The sequence below is a fragment of the Triticum urartu genome, chromosome 5, assembly GCF_003073215.2.
Source record: "Triticum urartu cultivar G1812 chromosome 5, Tu2.1, whole genome shotgun sequence".
Taxonomy (NCBI): domain Eukaryota; kingdom Viridiplantae; phylum Streptophyta; class Magnoliopsida; order Poales; family Poaceae; genus Triticum; species Triticum urartu.
Window position 1 is genome coordinate 422,510,901 of NC_053026.1, and position 20,994 is coordinate 422,531,894.

Here is a 20,994-nt window from a genome sequence, read left to right on the forward strand (position 1 = left end):
CGGAGGCAGAGGATGGCCAGATCTGGCTTGGATTGCCCAGGGCCTGCGAGCGGCGGTGCGGACCGGTCGGGTTGGCGTGTGCTCGCCGAGTTCCTGCGTGCGGCTTGACCAATTCGTCTCTAGTAGTGATTGCTTTGGGCTCATGTTGCACTGTGGCGCTGGTGGCCTCGAATCTTTGGATTGTTGGTGGAAGACTCGGCTCCGGATGAAAATCATGCATCGACTCTGTCATTGCCGGCGGTAACGGCATCCACGGATGTCGTCTTCCTCCTTGGAGGTATCGTTGTGGAGTCATTCCCTCTCTTCCCAATAGCGTGAGATCTCCAGGTGAAAACCTAAGATCGGGCAGTGCCAGATCGGGTGACGATGGAGTCCTCAGCTTCGTTTTCCTCCTTGGAGGCGTCACCTTGGTGATCCCGCCGAGGGGTTCTGATGGTGTTCGCGCTTGATGGTTGAGCTTGGGTTTGTGGTGCTGCCGACGGGTCCTTTTCTTTCTTTTCTTTTTGTGCTGCCTTTGCAGTGATTTCCTCCTCTGAAAGCTCTTATAACATCTTCTTCCGATCAATAAATTTGGCAATTCTTCTGCCAACATTCAAAAGAAATAAAAAATGTCGACGAAGCCTAGCACTGGACCACCACCATCACCACGCCCCGTCGACCACCACCATGCAACCCGGCAACCGCGACCCGTAGCCCCCACGGCGAAAAACGAAATGCGCGACCCTTGCCACCACCATCACGCGCCCTGGCCACTATAGCCGCGACGCAGATCGAACGGCAGGGGAGGATGGGAGCTGGGAAAATGGGAACGGTCGCCGGATAACATTACGATTTTTTTTGTTTCGCGCACGAGTGCCCGAGAGCGAAAAGCTGTGTGTGTCCATCTCCTACCTTGGAAATTTCTCTGCTCTTGCCACCCTCAAGACTCAAGAGGAAGAAGGCGGCAGCAGCAACGAATCCTTGACACCTCGCTCACCGTCGGCTCTCTCTTCTTCTTCTATCCACCAAAATTATCCAGAGACCTCAGTCCCTAGCCATGGAGCTTGTGGTGGGCGCGTCGGAGGCGACGATGAAGTCCCTCCTGGGCAAGCTGGGGGGCCTTCTCTCCCAGGAGTACACCCTGATAAGGGGAGTCAACGGCGACCTCCAGTACATCAACGACGAGCTACGCACCATGCCGTCCTTCCTCCGTGCCGTCGGCAAGGGCCACGGCCACGGCCACGACGACCTGATGGACGACTGGATGAAGCAGATCCGCGACATCACCTACGACATTGAAGACTGCATCGACGACTCCGCCGACCGCCTCCACGGCCTGCGCTCCGACGTCTGCTGCTACTTCCTCGTCAACAGCATGTACGAGGTCCTCACGTGGTGGCCTCGCCGCGACGTCGCCAGCCGGATCTCCGTCCTCAAGATGCGGGCGCAGCAGATCGGCGAGCGGCGCAACCGCTACGGCGTCAACAACCCGGAGACCGGCGCCGGCGGAGCCCCCACGGGCACTCGCGGTACTGCCGTTGGGTTCGACGCCGCCGACAACCAGGAGGAGAGCCTGCAGCTTGTCGCGTTGAAGGGCCCGGTGGGGGTGGAGGAGCACATGCGGGAGCTGGAGAAGCCCGTGACCTGCATCGTGGGGTTCGGCGGGGTGGGGAAGACCGCCATTGCAACAGCCCTGTATAGGAGATTTGGGGACAAATTCCACCACCGGGCGATGGTCACGGTGTCTCAGATCTCAGACCTGGGGGGCATTCTCAGAAGCATCGACGATCAAGTCAGGCCGCAGGCAAGCAATGAGAAGCAGCAAAGCAGCTCAGCGGAGAGCGGTGTCACCGCAGCCATCAAGGGTGTACGGGGTCACATCAGCCGAGGCACGTCAGCCGTCATGGCCAAGTGCTGCGGCGGCGCCGGCATCCTTGAGGAAGACAGGGCGAAGCTGGATCTACTCAAGAAAGACCTCAAGGAGCACTTCAAGGAAAACAGGTACAGTAATTTTGAAATCTTGGGTATTCTATTATTGTTGAAAGATAACACCACAATTTATCAATCTTCAAAAATGCTAACCTGTCGGTAACATTCATACTGAACATGACAGTTCAATACTTCAATTTACATTTGGGCTCATGTATGGGCAACATAATTGACATATATGGTGGCAAACCTATCAGAGTATGATACAACTGATTAGTCCTTATTATCTAACTTCATGTTCTTATTTTGTAAATTAGTTTTTAGTTGTTGTTTAAATAATAAGTACTTTGGAATAGAGTTATTTGTACTTATGTTTATATATCTCTATTGAGCAGGTTAAAATATGCGGAAATTGGTTGTGGAGCCCTTTCAGTTACAGTTTTAGTAGTTTTTGACATTATTTCATTACATAAACTGTATGCAATGGAACTGAAATTTCAAGAATTTTAGCATATGCAGTGGTATGAACGGAAATGAGTGTCGTCCTTGCAGAGTAGAATTACAAACTAACACTGCTTTGATTCAGATCAGAAAAGATGTCATAGTTACTGCTGTACAGTTACTTGATCTCACTTTTAATTTCTTTTCTTTGCAGTTACTTGATCTTAATTGATGATGTGTGGTCTGCAACAACGCTGGACAATATTATAAATGCACTTCCAGAAAATAAAGACAGCAGAATAATAGTTACTACACGGTTTCATGCTGTTGCTACAACACGAAGAGGAGAAGGTGACATTCGTAGAGTTAAAGGTCTTGGTGATGAGCAATCTGAGAAGTTATTTTGGCAGGCTTTCTTGGAGTCCAAAGGAAGTGAAGATGCTATTAGACATGATCCCCTTGATGGCGACAAACCCGCTGAATTACCTAACCAAGCTGTCTCTGAACCTGACGGTAGCAAAGATGTTATTCCAGATAAGGTCTGGAAGATGTGTGGAGGGCTGCCGTTGGCTATAGTTATCATGGCTGGTTATGTGGCCTGCAATTCACGCAAATCGGAGAAAGAATGGCTGGATCTTTGCAGTTCCATATTTCCAGAGTCTGGAAAAGATCGTTCGAAAGCTGGTGGGAAAGAGCTTACCCAGGAAGAAGTGGGAAAGATCATTAGCCATTGCTATAATGACATGCCTGCTGAAATCAAGACTTGCTCACTGTATTTGAGCATATTTCCGAAGGGCCACAGAATCAGCAGGAAGCGTTTGACAAGGCGATGGATAGCCGAAGGTTTTGTCTGTGAGAAGCAGGGGTTGAGTGTGGAAGATGTCGCAGAGACATATTTCAATCATCTCATAAGGAGGAAGATCATCCGAGCAGCGGAGCACAGCAGTAATGGCAAGGTGAAGAAGTGTGTAGTCCACGACATGGTTCTTGAGCACATCGTAGCAAAGGCAAGTGAAGAGAACTTCATCACTGTCGTTGGCGGCAGTTGGGTCATGCAGCCTCCTACCAGCAAGGTCCGTCGGTTGTCTCTCCAAGGCAGCGATTCCAAACGTTCAAAGGATACAGAGAAGATGAACTTATCTCATGTCCGGTCAGTAACCATGTTTGGGAGTTTGAACAACCAGCTACCTTCTCGTTCATTCAAGTTTGGAATCGTACAGGTCCTGGATCTTGAAGGCTGCACGGGTTTCAAACATCACCATACAGAGGAGATATGCAAAATGCTTCATGTCAAGTATCTCAGCCTTCGAAAAACTGACATTAAAAAGCTCCCTGAGAGGATCAGAAAGCTTAAGAACCTTGAGACTCTGGACATAAGGGGTACAAATGTTGTTGAGTTGCCTAATACCATATGCCAGCTTGAACGGCTGGTTAACATACTTGGTGGGGATAAAACAACACGTGTGGCATTGAAGCTTCCTGAAGAGTTGAAGAAGAAAAAAATGAAGGCCCTGCGCATACTCTCAGGGATTGAAATCGCTGGGGGCTCTGCGGACTTCCACCATTTGACTGAGCTGAGGAAGCTTGCCATCTACAAGCTTAAAGCCACGAAGAATGATCCGAGTTTCAAAGAGTTGAGCTCCTCTATTGAGTACCTTGGTGGCTACTCTCTACAAACCCTCGTAATTGACGACGAATCATCTGAGTTTATTAAATCACTGGATGATCTGTCATCCCCTCCGAAATTCCTTGTTGCCCTCGAGTTATCTGGCAAGATAGTTAAGCTCCCCTGCTGGATCAAACAACTCAGTTCTCTCAAGAAGTTGACCCTTTCAATAACAGCTCCCCGGACGGATAACTTGAAGCAACTTAGCGATCTGGAGGCGCTGTTTTCTCTCACCTTTTCGTTCTCGTTTAGAGCAGAAAAACAGGACCCGGAAACACTGACCATTCTTGCAAAAAACAAGCTGTTGCCCTGCTGCGGAGGGGAGATCACAGTTCCAGATGGAGGATTTAAGAGCCTTAAACTCCTTTGCTTCTCTGCTCCTCTCTTGCCATCACTGATCTTCTCAGGACAAGCCATGCCAGAGCTGGAAAGGCTTGAGCTACGGTTTAACATACTGGAGGGCCTTTTTGGTGCGGAAAACCTTGCAAAACTCAAAGAGGTGCATTTGACGTTGGACGACAAGGCTGGGGAAGGAATAACCACGGAGATAGTAAGCGAGATGGAGAGTGCAATGAAGAGGACTGGTGGCAAGACGCCGCAGATAATCCTTCATCAGTGACTAGTTGAGATGGAGCCAAACTGTGCTGCTTTATGAGTCCTTGTAAGTTGAGGATCATCATTTCTCTTTACTTGTTCTCAGTGATCATTGCACCTAGTCTGGGTAGGTCATATGAGAGTGTCAAATGGTTCAGTTATTGTGTTTGTGTTTGAAACAAATTTAATCGTCAACAGCATGCCTCTTATCTATTAGCTTCATGTATGGCAATGCCGCGATGTACATTTTTATTGTCTGTATTCATCTCTGGACATCTATCAGAATTTGGAGCTATATGCGTTCAGCTTTGTGTAGTCTGCTGCTGTAATTGTTGGCGCTGTATGGAACATAGGGGTCTTCATTGTGCAGCAGTACCCCTAGCCCATCGTAAGAGTAGCAGAAGACGGCTATCGTTCTGAACCAATGGTATTATCGAATCGAATTCAGACACATAGTTGTAGATGAGCCTGGGTTTGATCTGGAAATAGCAAGACTTGTGATTTTGCATGAGCATTTTGTGCTGACGAGGGGTTCGCAGTCAATGTTAAGATGCTACTGCTTTTGTCCCTGGATTGCTTGATTAACAAACAACTGATGCATTGGCTCAAGGGTCTCGTCTATAAAAAGAGGCTAAAGCAAAGCCTGATGCGCCATGAGTTAGCTGTTGATCCATGCTGTACATTCTCCCCTGTCTGGGGAGGGGGAGCAGCACCAGCAGCGGCGGCAATTAGTATTACTGGAGTGGGCAAGGTTAAAGAGTTGTTTGTGGCATCTCCAACGAGAACCCTCAAATTTCACGCATCCGTTCCAACGAGAACCCTCAAATTTCACGCATCCGTTCGGACCGAGCAGTCTGGATCCCACAAGCCATCCAACTAAGACAAAAGAGACTTTGTGGGAGTCCGGACACCAGCCACGTAGGAATATGGTGTAACACCAGCCACGTAGGACTAGGACACCTGTGGCCCACCCAAAACTGAGGTGGAGCCCACGCATTTGGAGCTGGCCGCACTGTTTCCACAGCAAAATCCTCTTTCTCATCTCTCTCCTCTACCCTCCTGCCACTCTGCACCCCAATTCCCATCCTTTTCCGTCACCATAGTCGCATGGACCCATACGAAAAGCTGACGGAGATGGTGGTGGTGGAGGATCCAGCAATTGCGGGCATCTGAAAGATCAACTCGCCGACACGACAAAACCGCCGCCTCAAAGTGAAGGCAAAGGCGACACAACTCAAGAAGCAGAAGGCCGGCGAAGGTGGTGGTCGTAGTGGAGGACGTGTCGGCGGTGGGCGTGGTGCAGGGCGAGCCTAGGGACGCGGGCGCCATCGTCGTCCGTGCAGACGCCGCCCTAGCTGGAGCAATACAAGGCTCCCTACTTCCCAACAGCTCTGTAGGTAGTCCGCGGCATCCGCCGCCGGGCGCGTGCAACTGCGTCGTTGTCAACGCAGTGCCACTGCTTTTCTCAGAGTCTGCATCGCCACAGCTTGTCCGTTCGCGGACGCTGGATGTGGAGCAACTCGGTGCCCGCACGTTGTTCGTCCATATGCCTCAAGCGGGCGAGCTGGTGTGCGATGACGTGGGCAGGAAGATGTTTGACATGATCCATGACGAAGTCGGAGATGCATGCTGCTATGAGGATGGGCAGGTGGAGATGACTTGGAATCCACACAGCCAGGCACATACACCCAGCATGGCACGTAAGTGGACACGGAACCAGATTGGGCTACCGGGCAGGAGCAAGAGGAGGCCGACGACGTTGACCCTGATCCGGATGGAAATTTGTTGTTGGTCCAAGAAAGAGGGTAGGGGAGAAAGCTTCAACATGAGGGAGGACGAGTTGTTGTGTGATGCGTGGTTGATCACTAGCATCGATACGATCCATGGCACGGAGCAAAAGAGCTCAACATTTTGGGCCAACATTCACACTTGGTTCCATGAGCACGAGCGTTTCGAGCCCTACGCCGACGAACTCATCCGCAACCATTTGATGAAGTCTCTCAACCATCGATGGAACATTGTACAAGAACTCGCGTCCAAGTATTGCGGCCACTTGAAGCAACTCATCGGATGGTGGTCAAGTGGTGCCCAAATCTCCGAGCAAGTAAGTGTGTTGATCATTTGACAGCATATGCAAATTGTTAGCTGGACATGCTCTATGTTTTGGTCATTTAACCGGATCGGATATGCAAATTGTTGACAATGTTTTAATTTGTAGCCTTCGTGTGTGCAATTTGTTCTTGAAGTTGGAGAAGAAGAACTTCATCCTCATGCATTGTGGGTTGAAGTTGAATGGGCAACCCAAGTGGAATGTATTCATTGCCAACTCCGCCAAGACCGCTGGTATGAGCATCGAGGAAGAAACGGGTGATCCAATCGACCAAACCAAAGAGCCGCCCAAGAAAGTTAGAAGAGGGTCGGGAGAAAGAATTTGGAGGAGGAGAAGGCGAAGCTAGAGAAGGGACGGCCAAGATAATGAAGAGGTTTGAGAATATCTTAGCAAAGGAGGAGGCATATGTCAAGCCCTCCAACAACAAGGAGGCATGTAATGCCGAGGGGTTAAACATGTTGATGGCGGTGTCCAAGAAGAAGACCATGCTCGAAAAGAAGAAGGCTTAGATCATAGCTGCTTAGGAGAAGGTGAAGATGTTGTCCTTGGAAATGGATGATTTGGATGACCTTGCAAGGATGATCATGCAAGCTGTTCGCTTTTAGATATTGAAGTGGTAGAAGGATTAGCTGGAGGTGGAGGCGGCAGAGTGAGCCTTGAGGCTCGGATTGCCGGTCTAGCAGGACAGAAAATCCAACTTTTTGCTCGGACTACCGGATTAATATTCTTTTGTGACTGGGCATATAGGAACTATTCATACTTGTCTCTTTTGATAGTGACCCGGTACTATTTGGTCGGGCACATTTGATATTCAAATTGACAGAACCTAGGTTGACACTTAAGGCACAACTTTGGATGGCCGGCTCCCGTGGATACCGTCTGTCCTGAAACTGTAGCTTGCCAAGACCGATTCCCCGACTGGAATCCTGGATCTTTTCTGGCTCCTGAAAAACCTACGCCTCACGAAGGTGTTCTGTTTGGAGGTTTGTCCATTCTAACAAACTCAACCGGTTGCTTCGATACCATCTGTCTTGTCTCACCTAGCCAAGGAAAACACTAGAGAAAGCGAGCGGCTGCTCCTGATTAGTGATTGCACACACGCTGATAGGACCATCGATGACATATAGACAGACGAGTCTTGTTCGTGTGACCTCTTTTTTTAGGTCAGATTACTATGCCGTGTGACCACCTTTCATGGATAAGAGTATCTTGCTGCACGTCTAGAGTTTGTGGATGCGAAAGTCCCGCCTAACTCCAATGAGCTAGCTTTCGCCATCAGGGATAGGCGGGCCAGCCGAATGCCTAAATACCATAATTACAAGCACAAATCGCATCCCCTTCTGGTCAACACAAATAAATAAATAAACCTATCCTAAAACCCTCACTGAAGCAACTAGTAGTACTCATGTTGACGCGGCATGCCTATCCTCATGTCCTGGAGTGAATCTAAGGTAGTAGTAGTACTTAGAGAAGGTAGAGTATCGGCTCAGAAGGCAAATCATTTTGGTCAGCCCAATTAACTCTATCAAGCTCAGCAATGACAGAAAAAGTAGGGTTTTATTCTTCTATCGCATGATTATTCTCCATCCAAGTCACTTTCAAGTCATTCTCATTTGCTTTCCCTAAAAAAAAATCATTCTCGTATCATAGACTCGGCAGATAAGAAACTTTTTAAGGTAAGGACAAGGGATCTTGATTCAGATTTAGTACTATATAAATGCAGCTCCAGGAGTCCAGTAGGACTGCAGTACTTATCATGGTTGGGAGATACTTCTGGTCAGAAACAAAATGAGCAAAATAGGAGAGATATGATTTTATTGACTGGGTGCTGCAACTCTAGTAATTGTACATGTTGATGTTCGGAATCTTGCCATTACAGAAAGGAACATATATATATATATATATATATATATATATATATATATATTTAACTGCAGCTAGGTAATATAATCAACGGTTTTGTTTTACTCAAATGTACCTATCATCTCATTCTCAAACAATGTCACCAGTATTCCAACTCCATTTTCCCTCGTTCTCAGCTGACTTAGACCGCGGATAATAGGACAGAAATATAATTAACAGTGATATTTACACTTGAGCAAACCAAGAGCCAGAGGTATAAATAAAAGAAGTACCAAAGACAATTAACACTAGAAAAGAAGCAGAGCTATGGAAAGAAAGCTACCTAATTCTGGCCACTACAAGAAAATGATAGCATAAACAACCGATAAAACACACCGTCTAGGCGTCATATACAAGAGTGGTTAACCATTATCAATATATGAGATTTGCATGTCATTTGCAACCAAAGTGGTGCAGGTAGTTGGAACATCATCTAGTACTTGTTTATTCCAAGAGAAGATTCTTAGGCCTCCTATTTTTGCAATGAGAAAAGACAGAAATTTGAAAGGGAAAAACTGACAAAAAGGGTAAACATTTCTTCCATTTTCCTAGGACCCTTCTATATCAGGTTACTGCAGCAGTGCCCAGTTGTGTAGAGCACCTGTACAGCGTACCTGTCCATATATGCCTGTCGCTCGTGACCATGTGAGGAATGGTCAATTGTACCCTACAGTGTACTCCAGTCTCTCTGTCACTTGAAGTATTCAGATTCCTGATGTGCCATGCAGTTCATGATCACAACCAGAAATTTAAACAAATAGAGAAGGAAAGGAATGACATGAAACCTGCTTGGTGCATGCTGGAGTTGTGATATCATAGCCATGTTTGGTTCCAAGCAAGTGGATGGAGTACTTGTGAAGACTCACAAGCTAAAATGTGATTAAGCAGCAGAAGCAAAGTACCAGAAATAAAGTGGATTTCGTCGATTGATTTGGAGTTACAAACTAAGACACTATCTACACACACTTGATCACCATTTTCTTTTCAACACCTGAAAGACCAGATAAGCTGTGGAAAGGAACGAAACAAACCAAGGGAAGGAACCTAATTTGCATTATCTATACTTGCCATCAGAAGTCAGGGAACGCCACTCTCCTGCCCCTTCTTCGCCGAGAGGCGCTTGAGGAACTCATACGTGGTGATCATGGTGGTGGCAGACAAGGACATGGACGCCCACCTCGGGCCGAGCCCCCTGTAACACGCGCCCCACCCGCCTTCCTTGATCAGCTCCCGCACCGTCCGCCCAATGGTGATTGGCTCGCCTTGGCCGTCCATGACCTGCATCCTCGTCTTGATGGTGTCCAGCGGCATGGTCACAAGCGCCGCGGCGCCACCAGCTATCGCGGCACTCGTTCCCTGCACCACCATGAGTGTCTTGCAGCTTGGCTGCAATGAGATGTCCCCGTCGCCGTCGTCGATTTCTTGCACACCCACACCGTACTCGCAGAGGTAGCAGCCGATCCCGCTCCAGATTATCTTCTGTGACAGTGAGTAAGTCGCCCACCACACGGCATTGGAGGGGGCGTAGGTCAGGATGGACATGCCGAAGCCGCGGTACAGGCCGCAGAGGCCGTCGGAGGCAACGATCTTGCGGAATGCGTCGAGGCCGCCGTGGTAGCGGGAGGCCGGGCACGGGTTGCCCTGCACCATGAGGCGCTGGCTGATGACATCGACGGGCGTCCACACAACCTGCGCGGCAACGGCGGCAGTGAGCCCGGCAGCGGCGGCAGCGGCCGCGGACGCAGCAGGCTCAGGCGCGCCAAGGCCGAGCGCGGCCGGGCCGACGACGGAGCGCGTGGCCTCGAGCGCGCCCATGTAGAGCGCGCGCGCGGGGACGGTCCCGGCGAGGGAGGTGGCGAAGCCGCGGTAGAAGGCGAGGGGGCCCTCCCGGCGCAGGATGGTGGTGGCCGCGGCGGCGGCGGAGGGCGGGAGCCCCGGCCGCGCCCCCGTCGCGGCGTGCGCCGGGGGAGGCTCCGGCGCGACCTGCAGGCGCGTCTTGAGGACGACGGCGGGGTAGAGCGCGGCCGAGACGGCGGAGAAGAGCCCCGCGCCGAGGACGAAGAAGCGCGACTTGTCGAGCCGCTCCCAGTCGATGTCCGCCGGGAGCTGCAGCTCCTGGGAGCCCCCAGCCTGCCCCGCCGCCGCGTCGGGCGGCGGCGGAGGCGCCTGCCGGCGATCTATGGCCTCTCCTCCATGCCGGCACGCCGGGGACAGCGGCGGGCCGCGCTCCCGGGGATGCTCTCCTGCGCGCGTACCACGCGGGCGACGAGGAAGCGAGCGAGCACCGGAGGAGGAGCAGACTGCGGCGGCTAGGGTTTTGGGCGCGTGGCGGCGGGAGGGGGGAGGGGGGAGGAGGGAGCAGAGCGGAGCAGAGCAGGCAGGCGGTGGGGGGAGTGTGTGGAGCGGCGTCGGACGTGGCGCGCCCTGATTAATGGCCTGGGCTTGGGATTTTCGGAGGGGATTCAGAGGAGACTGTTGGCACGGTTGGTTCGTGGCCGGGCGCGAGCGTGACGGGCGGGCCTGACGCAGGGCGCGGCGCGTGGCACCCGGCGGGTTTGTTGCGCTGGATAATCCTGCCCAGACGGATGGGGTGGCAGAAAAGGGTTCCAAGCGTATTTTAGATCCACACGTTTTTATATTTTTTTAATGAAAAGGATTTCCCAATTTTCTCTTCCCTTCTCTTTTTTTATATATAATAACTTTACCTCCTCTTTATTAGATACTTCCTCCGTCCGAAAAAAATTTGTGTGTCAAATGGACGTATACATTCGAGAGACAAGATTGGAATAAGTTTTTTTGGGACGGAGGGAGTAGTAATGAAGTTTACATCCTTAATCAACATAGGAAGTACTCAATTGCAGCATCTTCAAACCACTCGTTATAAAAAGAACATCTAGCTAGTTTAGCTAATTCATGAACTACAATATTCTCTTCTCTTGGGCAAAATTCGAAAGTAATAGAGCTGAACTTGCATGTCAGGTGATAACAATCATCAATATGGCTGCTGCATTCCCATCAGAATGACCTCCATTTTTTAGTCTCTGTGAGTTTCAGATTGGCAGACTTGACCATAATTTTGTTACAACCCGTTGTCAATGCAATATTGAGACCAAACTTGTTTTATCTAAGCCTCGTTTGGAATGTGGGAAATCAAAACCTATGAGTAGAAGAATGTGGGAACTTAAGCTAAAATATGAGTCAAATGTTATGTGTACGAGTTGTGTTATAATTGAACTTGTGATTAGCACAAAATTAGGTATTTGAGCCGAAACGTGTAACCCATGCCTATATTATATAAAGGCATCACATGGAGGGACGGAGCCAGGATCCAAGAAAAGATGACCGCCAAACACAGTTTACTAAGCCTTGGGGGGGGGGAGGGGGCAGACATAAATTTGAAGGGTATAGATACAACTTTTTAGAAAATCTGAAGGGTACATGTGCAAAAAATTCAACATTGGGGGGCCATGGCCCCCCTCGCTCCTTGGCTCCATCACTGATCACATGTACGCAGGTCAATTATATAGTTGGGCTTGTTTAGCTAAAGTTTTAGCTACGACTTGAAAAACGTTCATGATATAATTGTAGGATCGATGTTACAGGTTTCATCAGACCACTTCCCCACTCACCTCCCTTCCGCTCCAAGAGCCGCGACGCCCACTACTCGAGTGTTCGTTAGGTCTCTCACCTAGGTGGTTGCATCTTTGCCGGCGATGGATCAACGAGTAGCTAACCGTCGATCTCCTCCTTGGTTTCCCCTTGTGTCCAATATACAGGGAGGGGAAGAGGTAGATCGGATGGATATGGTAGAAGGTGTTGGAGTTGTGTCGAATATAGTGTACAAGGTAGGTTACAGTTGGACTTTGAGTTGTATTGTGTTTAGATAGGATATGTAGTCGTGTCCAAGTAGGACACTTGTATCCTAGGCCTCTCATATTTAGCGGGGCTAGACACACGATGTAACCTATGCCAACATAATAGCACCGGAACGCAGGGGAAACTGGCGACATGTGCCGGTGTCCAGGGCGACCGGGTGCGGTATTGTGACGGTGTCACAGGGAGGAACGCCCGTAGTCAAGCCCCGGGGATGTAGTCATATCGGTGAACCTCGTTAACAAATCTTGGTGTCGTGCTCGTGTGATTGCTTGGTTTTCGGATGATCGACGGAGTGCCTCGGATTTATTCTAACAAGTGGTATCATGGGCAAGGTTCAAAAGAGGCAGCGGTGGTTGATCTAGAGGAAGCGAAGTCGAAAGATCATGGGTGTGGAGTTGAAACCGATGGACAGATCGGAACGGTGGCAACGAGATCTATTCAGACGGCGTAATAGCAATCGGAGCAGCAGGCGTCCGTAAGCATCAGCGTCCTAGATCGAATCGGTCTCGGCGAGTGGGCAAGAGACGTGGCGATCAGGGGAACACAAAGACAGCGGCGTCATGCAGTGTGCGGCGACAGGATTCTTCAGAGGCAATGGCGCGTGACAGGCGGCCCAAGGCCCAGGAGACTAGCGTGTGCGTTGCATGTGTTGGAGAGGTCCATGAGCGGCAGGAGCTGGACACGGGATTGGTTTGAGAAAAAAATAAGAGATCTGCAGCACTATGGTAATTGACGTGGCAAGGACAACAATTGGATAAGGAAAAAGGAAGCATTGTGAGTTGTGGAGTCATGCACTTGGTGCGGCTAAGGAGCTACCATGGAAGCGGTTTTTTTCTTTGATGGATTGCTAATTGCACACGGTGTTTTACTGGGAGGTGGGTAGGTTGGAAACATGCACATAAGTCTCGAAGGAGTCTGAAGTGTGTGTGTCAGGATCATGTTCTACAGGGCGTCGAGCAATGCGCGTGGTGTGTTGGGCTAACACGGCGTGAGGTGGAGTATGGTTACAGTCGGACAACTTCGGCTGGGTCAGACTTGTCAGTCTGACGGATCGACGCAGGTCGGTTGGTACAGAAGACGGTGGTTGGATCAGCGACGACGACATAGGAGCGTGATGCTGATGGTGAACGACTTCTGGGCGTGGAAACACGTGGCGTAGGTCCGAGGACTTGTGTGGCTTCGACAAGACTATGACGCGGGGTTGATTCAAGGTGATGTACACACGAATCTTGAAGTCGACGGGGCGTGAGGGTGGACTGATCATCTACCATGGAGTCATGTTGAAGGTGGAGCTGGATTGAGGGGCTACGGTGTAAGGATCCAGGAAATCGAAGCCTATTCAGCAAGGGGGAAAAGCGAGTGACACACAATTCGGACTGGAGCCCAAGGGTCTGATGGAAGTGTGAAACTTGTCATCGGTCGGTGATGATCGGTGGTACTCTGCAGTGGGGGTTGAGTGGTGTGGGTTCATGACCCTTGAGACTCGACCGGGACAGCAGAGGCTCGACGCAGTAATAGCGGCGAGGCGTGCGGTGCGCACGGGACATGGAGACGGGCCAGGGCTCTGGTGGTCAAACATGTGGTGAGACTGAAAGTGCTAGTGATCGACTAGAGGGGGGGGGGTGAATAGGCGATTTTTTATGGAAGTCTTCAAAACATGGAAGTTTCGAAGACAAACGATAGAAATAAACCTATTACCATGCAGCGGAAGGTAGACTACACTAGGCAAACCATAGTCAAGTATTCAATGAAGTGAAAGCACAATGACTAATAGCAGCTAGGTAGTAAAGATCAGGTAGGAAGATATTGTGAAGCCAATCAGAACAAGCAGTCACTCAGTGAAGACAAAAGATAATGCAATCATACAATGACTTCACAAGGACCAACAGTAAGTAAAGGGAAGGGAAGGATGAAACCAGTGACTCATCGAAGACAATGATTTGTTGGACCAGTTCCAACTGCTGTGACAGTTGAACGTCTGGTTAGGGCGGCTAGGTATTTAAACCTGAGGACACACAGTCCCGGACACCCAGTCCTGAACACGCAGCTCAGGACACTCAGTCCTCACCGTATTCCCCTTGAGCTAAGGTCACACAGACCTCGCCCAATCACTCTGGTAAGTCTTCAAGGTAGACTTCCAAACCTTCACAGACTTCATTCACCGGCGATCCACAATGACTCTTGGATGCTCAGAACGCGACGCCTAACCGGCTGGAGGATTCACAGTCCTCAAGTGTAATAAATCTTCAGATCACACAGACAGGAAGACTTAAGTGATGCCTAACACTCTTTGGCTCTGGGTGTTTAGGGCTTTATCCTCGCAAGGAATTCTCTCTCAAAGGCTTCGAGGTGGGTTGCTCTCAAACGACAAAAGCCGTACTCTAACTCTGAGCAGCCAACCGTTTATGGTTGTAGGGGGTGGGCTATTTATAGCCACTGGGCAACCCGACCTGGTTTGTCCGAAATGACCCTTGGTCACTAAGGAATTGACACGTGTTCCAACGGTCAGATTTCAAACACACATGACAACTTTACTTGGACTACAAGCAAAGCTGACTTATCCAACTCTGGACAAGATTTGCTCTCATAGTCTTCACTCTGGTTAAGCATCACTTCAGTCATTCTGACTGGTTCTCTTGGACCCCACTTAACAGTACGGTGGTTCCTATGACTCAACAAAGAAGAAAAAGAACGACGAAAGAACTAAGTCTTCGCGCTCCATAGTCTTCATGCGATATCTTCTCTTGTCATAGTCTTCAATGTGAATGTCTTCACATACCATCTTTGACTTCAATGTCTTCATACATTTTTAGGGGTCATCTCTGGTAGGAAAACTAATCAATGAGGGACTTCTACCTGTGTTATCCTGCAATTCTCACAAACACATTAGTCCCTCAACTAGGTTTGTCGTCAATACTCCAAAACCAACTAGGGGTGGCACTAGATGCACTTACAATCTCCCCCTTTTTGGTGATTGATGACAAACTAGTTGAAGTTTTCAACGGAGAATATAATATGTGAAATTGTAAAGGATAGGAGATTGTCTTCATAAGTTGCAAGGGCCCCCCCTGAAGATGTGCATATAAGTAATTTGCTTTTGGAATGCAAATGCACATGGCAGGTTGTACTTGTGGAGATCCTCTTCAACTTATGATGACAATTCATCATGCATGAAAAGTATGTGAAGATAATGACATGCATAATGAAAATATAAAGTTTGCAAAATGATCTAAGTGCGGAATTTATCGTCGCACATGCGGAATTTATCATCGCATCACAAAATAGCAAATAAGTAGCAGACGACCATCGAGTTTAAGTATTACAACTCAAAGAACCAAATGTATCAAAACGAGAGTTGTAAACACTAGGAAAAACATAAAGTAACCGTCCATATGGACCCGCTTGAAGACTATCAAACTCATATGCTTCTCCCCCTTTTGTTAGTGAGGACCAAAAAGGTTTGAAGACATAGATCATCTACTCGTTCCCATGAAGAGTAGGTGAAGAAGCAAGGTCGTCGGTGGTGTGCGGCGGTGCAGAAGAACTTGGAGCAGTGTCGATGCGTGCAGAAGTAGGGGGCAGTGAAGTGGCATCATCTTCGTCCTCGATCACTCTGGCATTTACAGTTGCCGCAGAGGAAGAGAACTCAGAGTCTTCAAGAGATGGAGTTCGTCGCAGCACAGTCCTTCGGGGAGGTGTGGAGTCAAACTTGAAACGTTCAGAGAAGCCATCCTCTTAAAGATCATCCTCAGAACACATAAGTGTCAGCCCTTTCCATGTACGCCGACAGGTTTCATGGGCAACAAAGGCATTCTTGGTGGCAAGATTGCGAATGCGGTTGACATCCACCAAGAGGCTTTGCATTTGACGCTTCAGCCAGTCATGATGCCTATCCTGTTTCTGATGAAGAGCTACTAGAAGCTCTCGGTCATTGAGAACACGAGATCGCTTCTTGGGCCGTTGGGCAATGGTGCTTTTGGTGGCTTCAGTGAGGGCACGATGAGGTGCACGTGTAGTACCAGCCAGAGGATAAACACGAGTGACTGCTTCAACTCCTTCAATGTTCTGAGAGAAATTTTGATGCTCCGCATTCTGAAGACTAAGAGGCTCCTTGGCAGGCTCTGGATAGATGGCTTCAACGGACATATCCACGTCAGGCAGAAAGATCCGATGATTGCGAGCAGAGGGCTGATATGAGATAGCTGAGTGGAGTTTGATCAGCCGCATTATCCATGGAGCGTAGAACTTCAAGCCGAAAAGATCAGATCCTGATGCAGCAAGTTGGCGGATGAAGAAGTCTTGTGCGTTGAAGCATTTGCCGTGAAGAATATAGAAGACCAAAGTCTTCATTGCACCTTCCAGCTTTGCATGTGAAGAATGTCCTTTGATGGGCCAGAGAGTTCGCCTTATAATGTGATAGATAGTCTGTGGCAGATACTCAAGGTCTTCAACAAAGAACTCCTTAGGATATGCAACATCTGGGGGCAACGGCTTCATCATACTGAGCATCTGACTCATGTTCGGTTCAGACTTCTGAAAGATGCTCTCCATAGCTTCACTGTGAAGCTGACATCCAGGTTCATAGAGATCTCCAGGAGTGGGCAGACCAGTGAGCTCAATAATATCAAAGGCTTTGGCTTCGTGATGAACATTTCTGGTCATCCACTCAAGGACCCAAGTCTTCGGATCTCTGTTGTAGCCACGAATGTGGAGAGTGGCATAAAATTGAAGCAGCAACTCTTCGTTCCAGTGCTCTTGGTCGGTGAAGAAAGGCAACAATCCAACCTCTTTGAAGCAATCTAGAGCTTCTTCCAAGCAGGGCAGACCAGTTATTGCTTCAGTGTCAAGACGTATATGAGGGAAGATGCGACCTTGATTGTACAGAATGCATGAGTAATAACTTCGCTGCGAATAGCTCCAGAACCGATCAGAAGATATTCTTTCCCTTGAGTAGGGGTTCTTGGAGCTATTGAAGAAGGTGTTGTCTGCTCTAAAGCCGTTGACATTAAAGGATCCAGGTGCTGATGCAGGACATGGAAATCTGGGCAACCTTGGCATTTGCTTCTGTACCTGAGGCCTATGCTCAATATGGTAGTCAAACTGAGGACCAGCAGCAGGCGCAGGAACAGGAGCAGTAGCATCATTGGTTTCACTGACTTCTGATTCATGGGTTGGTGTAGGCTCCACATTTGCTTCAGCCATGACTACGTCATTGGCTTCATTCGTATTGGTGGTGGCAGCCTCAAGATTTTCTACCTCCACTTGATGAGCTGGAGGGTCGGGCACAGACACGTTCTCCTCGAGAACAGCTGCTTGGTGAGACTGGGGTGTAGCAACTCTTGGGGTTTCTTCTTCATCGACTGATGCAGCCGGAACATCTTCAGCCAGTTTGGCTTCAGATTCAGTCACAGTAGGAGTGGCATCTGGAAACACTTGACGTGCAACAGATTGGTGAGGCACTTCTCCTTTTGGAATGCTGGAAGGAGGGACTTGAGACCTTGATCCTTTGCGAAGCCTGCGGAACGCTGGCGACGCCTTTGGAGATGGAGTTGGCTGGTCCTCAAAGTCGTCTTCTTCTTCTTGCCGGGGTGGTGTGACTTCTTGTTGTGGGTGATCAGCCCATGATGCATCCTGAGCAATTGGCGTCAGAGGATGACCAATGCTGATGAGTTCGCTGTGCGTAAGCACATGCAATGATACCTGTTGGTGCTCGATCCGAGGAAGAACTACATCATCTTCAACATTGTCATGGTGACCAATGTCTTCAGCAGCGGTGGGATCAGCTGCTGGAATGTCTTTAGCTTCATGAGCCTCTGTGGAAGCAGGCTCATGGACAGTCAGTTGGCTCTCTTGATGTTCAGCGGTAGGGTGAACCATGGAGATAGGTTCAACAACTAAGGGCTCTGTGGGAGCAGCCCGATCCTTCTTGGTCTTACGCTTCTTCTTGGAGGGAGCAACAGCAGAGGCTTCGGGATGTTTCCTCTTTCTGGCTTCAGCCTCAGCAGTCCTCGTCTTCTTCAGTTCTGAAGCGGTTGACCTGGCCTTTGGCTTCGAGCCAGTCATGCTGGCTGGAAAGACAATGGGATGTGCTTCCTGCCTTGGTGCGTCGGGTGCGGCCACAGTGGGCTTCTTCTTCTTCTTTGCAGCCATCCTGGGGTCGATGCTAGGGCGACCAAGGGCCTTGCGCTTCTCAGCCTCATTGTAGGCTTGCACACACTTGTCAGCCAGTCTCTTCATGCGCTCACGAGAACCTTGAGCTTCTTCACGCTTCTTGAGAAAGGCTTCTTTGAGCTCGTGCAGCATGATCTTGAAGTTCTTGACCTCTTGCACGCTGAGCTTGGCCATATGCTTCTTAAACTGAGCTTTCTCAAAGTCGATCTTCTGCTTCAGTTCAACGATGCGCTGGGCTATAGCTAGCTCTGAAGCAATGGCGCCATGGAAGGCAACACTGAGGCCAATCGGAAGTTGCAGATCTTCAAAGCTGAGGTTGGACATGTCAAACCACTCATCAATGAAGTTATGGATGATTGCCACATCAAAGAGAGGCAAATTATTGAAGATTTCTGCTTCTTCTTTGCTCTTGATCAGTTGCTCAAGAGCGTCATCTTCAAGATCTTCATCGCTGGACAGATCAATAGTGTCGTTGCGCAGAATTGCAGCAGCAGTCAGTTCTTGGCTGGTGTGTTGTAGAGGCATCTTGATTTTCGAGGGCTTGGAGATGCGTGACAAATCTTCAGACTGCACACTGTCTTCAGGAGGTGCAGTAGCTAGTGGCTTCGCCCGTGATATTTTTGGTGCTGAGGCAGGCTTTGAAGCTTTAGGCTGCTTCAGTTTCTTTGGCTTCGGCGATGCAGGCGCTTCATCAGATTCAGCGTCATCTGCAGGCTCATCCACGGCTGTCCCTTGAACCACGATATGAGTGATGAGACCTTCCAAGTTGTAGAAGGGCCCAACAAGATTGGGTTCAGCTTCGCGGGTTCCATCGGCACGGGGAGTAGAGGGACCAGGGTTAAAGTCTAGTCCCAATGACTTCTTGTTCTGCTTCGCCGAATTCTGGGCAAACTGGAAGTTGCGCTTGAACAGATTGTTGTCACGACACCATAGCAGTGACGAAGGGTCAGCATCCGCAGGCTGTGGTCCACGGACCATGCAGGGATAGAAGCCTTGTTCAATGGCTTCATCTCTGGACCTGGGTTGAAGATTTTTATATAGGATGTCTCCCCATGGTCGCTTGATGGCATTCTTTTCAGCATATTCCTTTGTCACAAACCTGTACTTGAACCACTGTTCTGCCCAATATCGTCGAATCCATTGGATTCGTGTCTTGCGCTGATTGTAATCCTCTTATGGATCTGTCTTGTACAGCTCTGAGAGGTCATCGGGCAGATCTCTTGATGTTTCACCTCGACGCTTTCTGCCACCCTTCTTTGCTGATTTCTCTGCAGCCATGAACTTTAAACTGAATGGCTTCAATACGTTCAAAGGATTCAAAGGCTTTCACTTGCTGGACAAACAGGAACTGGCTTCGGGAGAATTTATATGATGCTATAAGAATTCTGCAAATGAATGCAAACTATGAGAACCAAGGGATTCTCCCATGGACATGTACCTGTGACAGCATTAAGGTGCGAGGGAAGGGAAAGATGTCATATGCATTCTCAGAAGATTTTGAAGATAAATCAGTTTAGAAGACATTGACCTCATCGTGAAAAGACATTCACTCATAGATAAGGAGTTGGTTCCAGATTTGTACGAATCCACGGATCAGTACAAGTGAGGAATCTAACTACTTTGTGAAGCATAAGTGAACATACTAGGCATTTTATGAGATGCAGTATGAAATAGATCCGACTTGTGTGAACAGAAACTGCTTGTGGTAGAAAGTGACGAATCTATAGGATCAAAGAGGCCGTAAAAAGGAAGTTTTATTTACCATACAAAGAACTGCTAGACGGAGTGGAAGAGGAGGCCGAGCAGTTCGATCATCCGTGCCCTAACTTGGCGACGGAGGACACCTACGGCGATGGCGGAGAAGACGATGTCCGCGGCCAGCGTGAAGACGGCGTCGGAGAGGTCGCGGCAGCTAAGCGCTTCGTCACCGGAGTCGTCGAGGGCTAGCGGTGGCGCTAGGGTTTGTGCGAGAGTGGAAGAAAGAATAATGACTGTGGTGAGGCGTGTATTTATAGGGACAGGGACGGCACAACGTTATTACACAGGTGCCCCTGGCGATTCACATCTGAAGAACACGTGGCCATCATGCAACATATCAGAGGTTGTTCCACGTTCCCACGCATGCCTGGATTGTCGGGTGGTCGTTCCCACTTCTCCGGGTTTCAGGTGAAGGAATTAGCATTGAAAGCGGACTTAATGTTTGTCTCTGTATCTTCTGCTGAGAAGGACGCAGAGAAGACATTTGACAGTTTCAAGAGAATGCATATGATTTGGAGAGATAGAGTTTGAGATAGAAAGCATAGAGAGGTTAGGGTCCGATCACATT

At 49.2% G+C, this 20,994-nt stretch overlaps 2 protein-coding genes across 2 annotated transcripts; one reads left to right on the top strand and one right to left on the bottom strand.

Annotated features, from left to right (window-relative positions):
• The first annotated feature begins 886 nt into the window (after positions 1–886).
• On the top strand, positions 887–4,914 carry LOC125509471 (disease resistance protein Pik-2-like). The gene is made up of 2 exons (XM_048674457.1): positions 887–1,980; positions 2,564–4,914. Exons 1-2 carry the CDS (start codon positions 1,037–1,039, stop codon positions 4,632–4,634), a joined length of 3,015 nt encoding a protein of 1,004 aa, XP_048530414.1. The 5' UTR covers positions 887–1,036; the 3' UTR covers positions 4,635–4,914.
• A 4,606-nt stretch (positions 4,915–9,520) lies between these two features.
• On the bottom strand, positions 9,521–13,602 carry LOC125507085 (solute carrier family 25 member 44-like). Its single transcript, XM_048671780.1, has 2 exons — positions 13,533–13,602; positions 9,521–11,194 (listed from the first exon to the last, which is right to left on the bottom strand). Exons 1-2 carry the CDS (start codon positions 13,600–13,602, stop codon positions 9,699–9,701), a joined length of 1,566 nt encoding a protein of 521 aa, XP_048527737.1. The 3' UTR covers positions 9,521–9,698.
• Between the last annotated feature and the right edge of the window lie 7,392 nt (positions 13,603–20,994).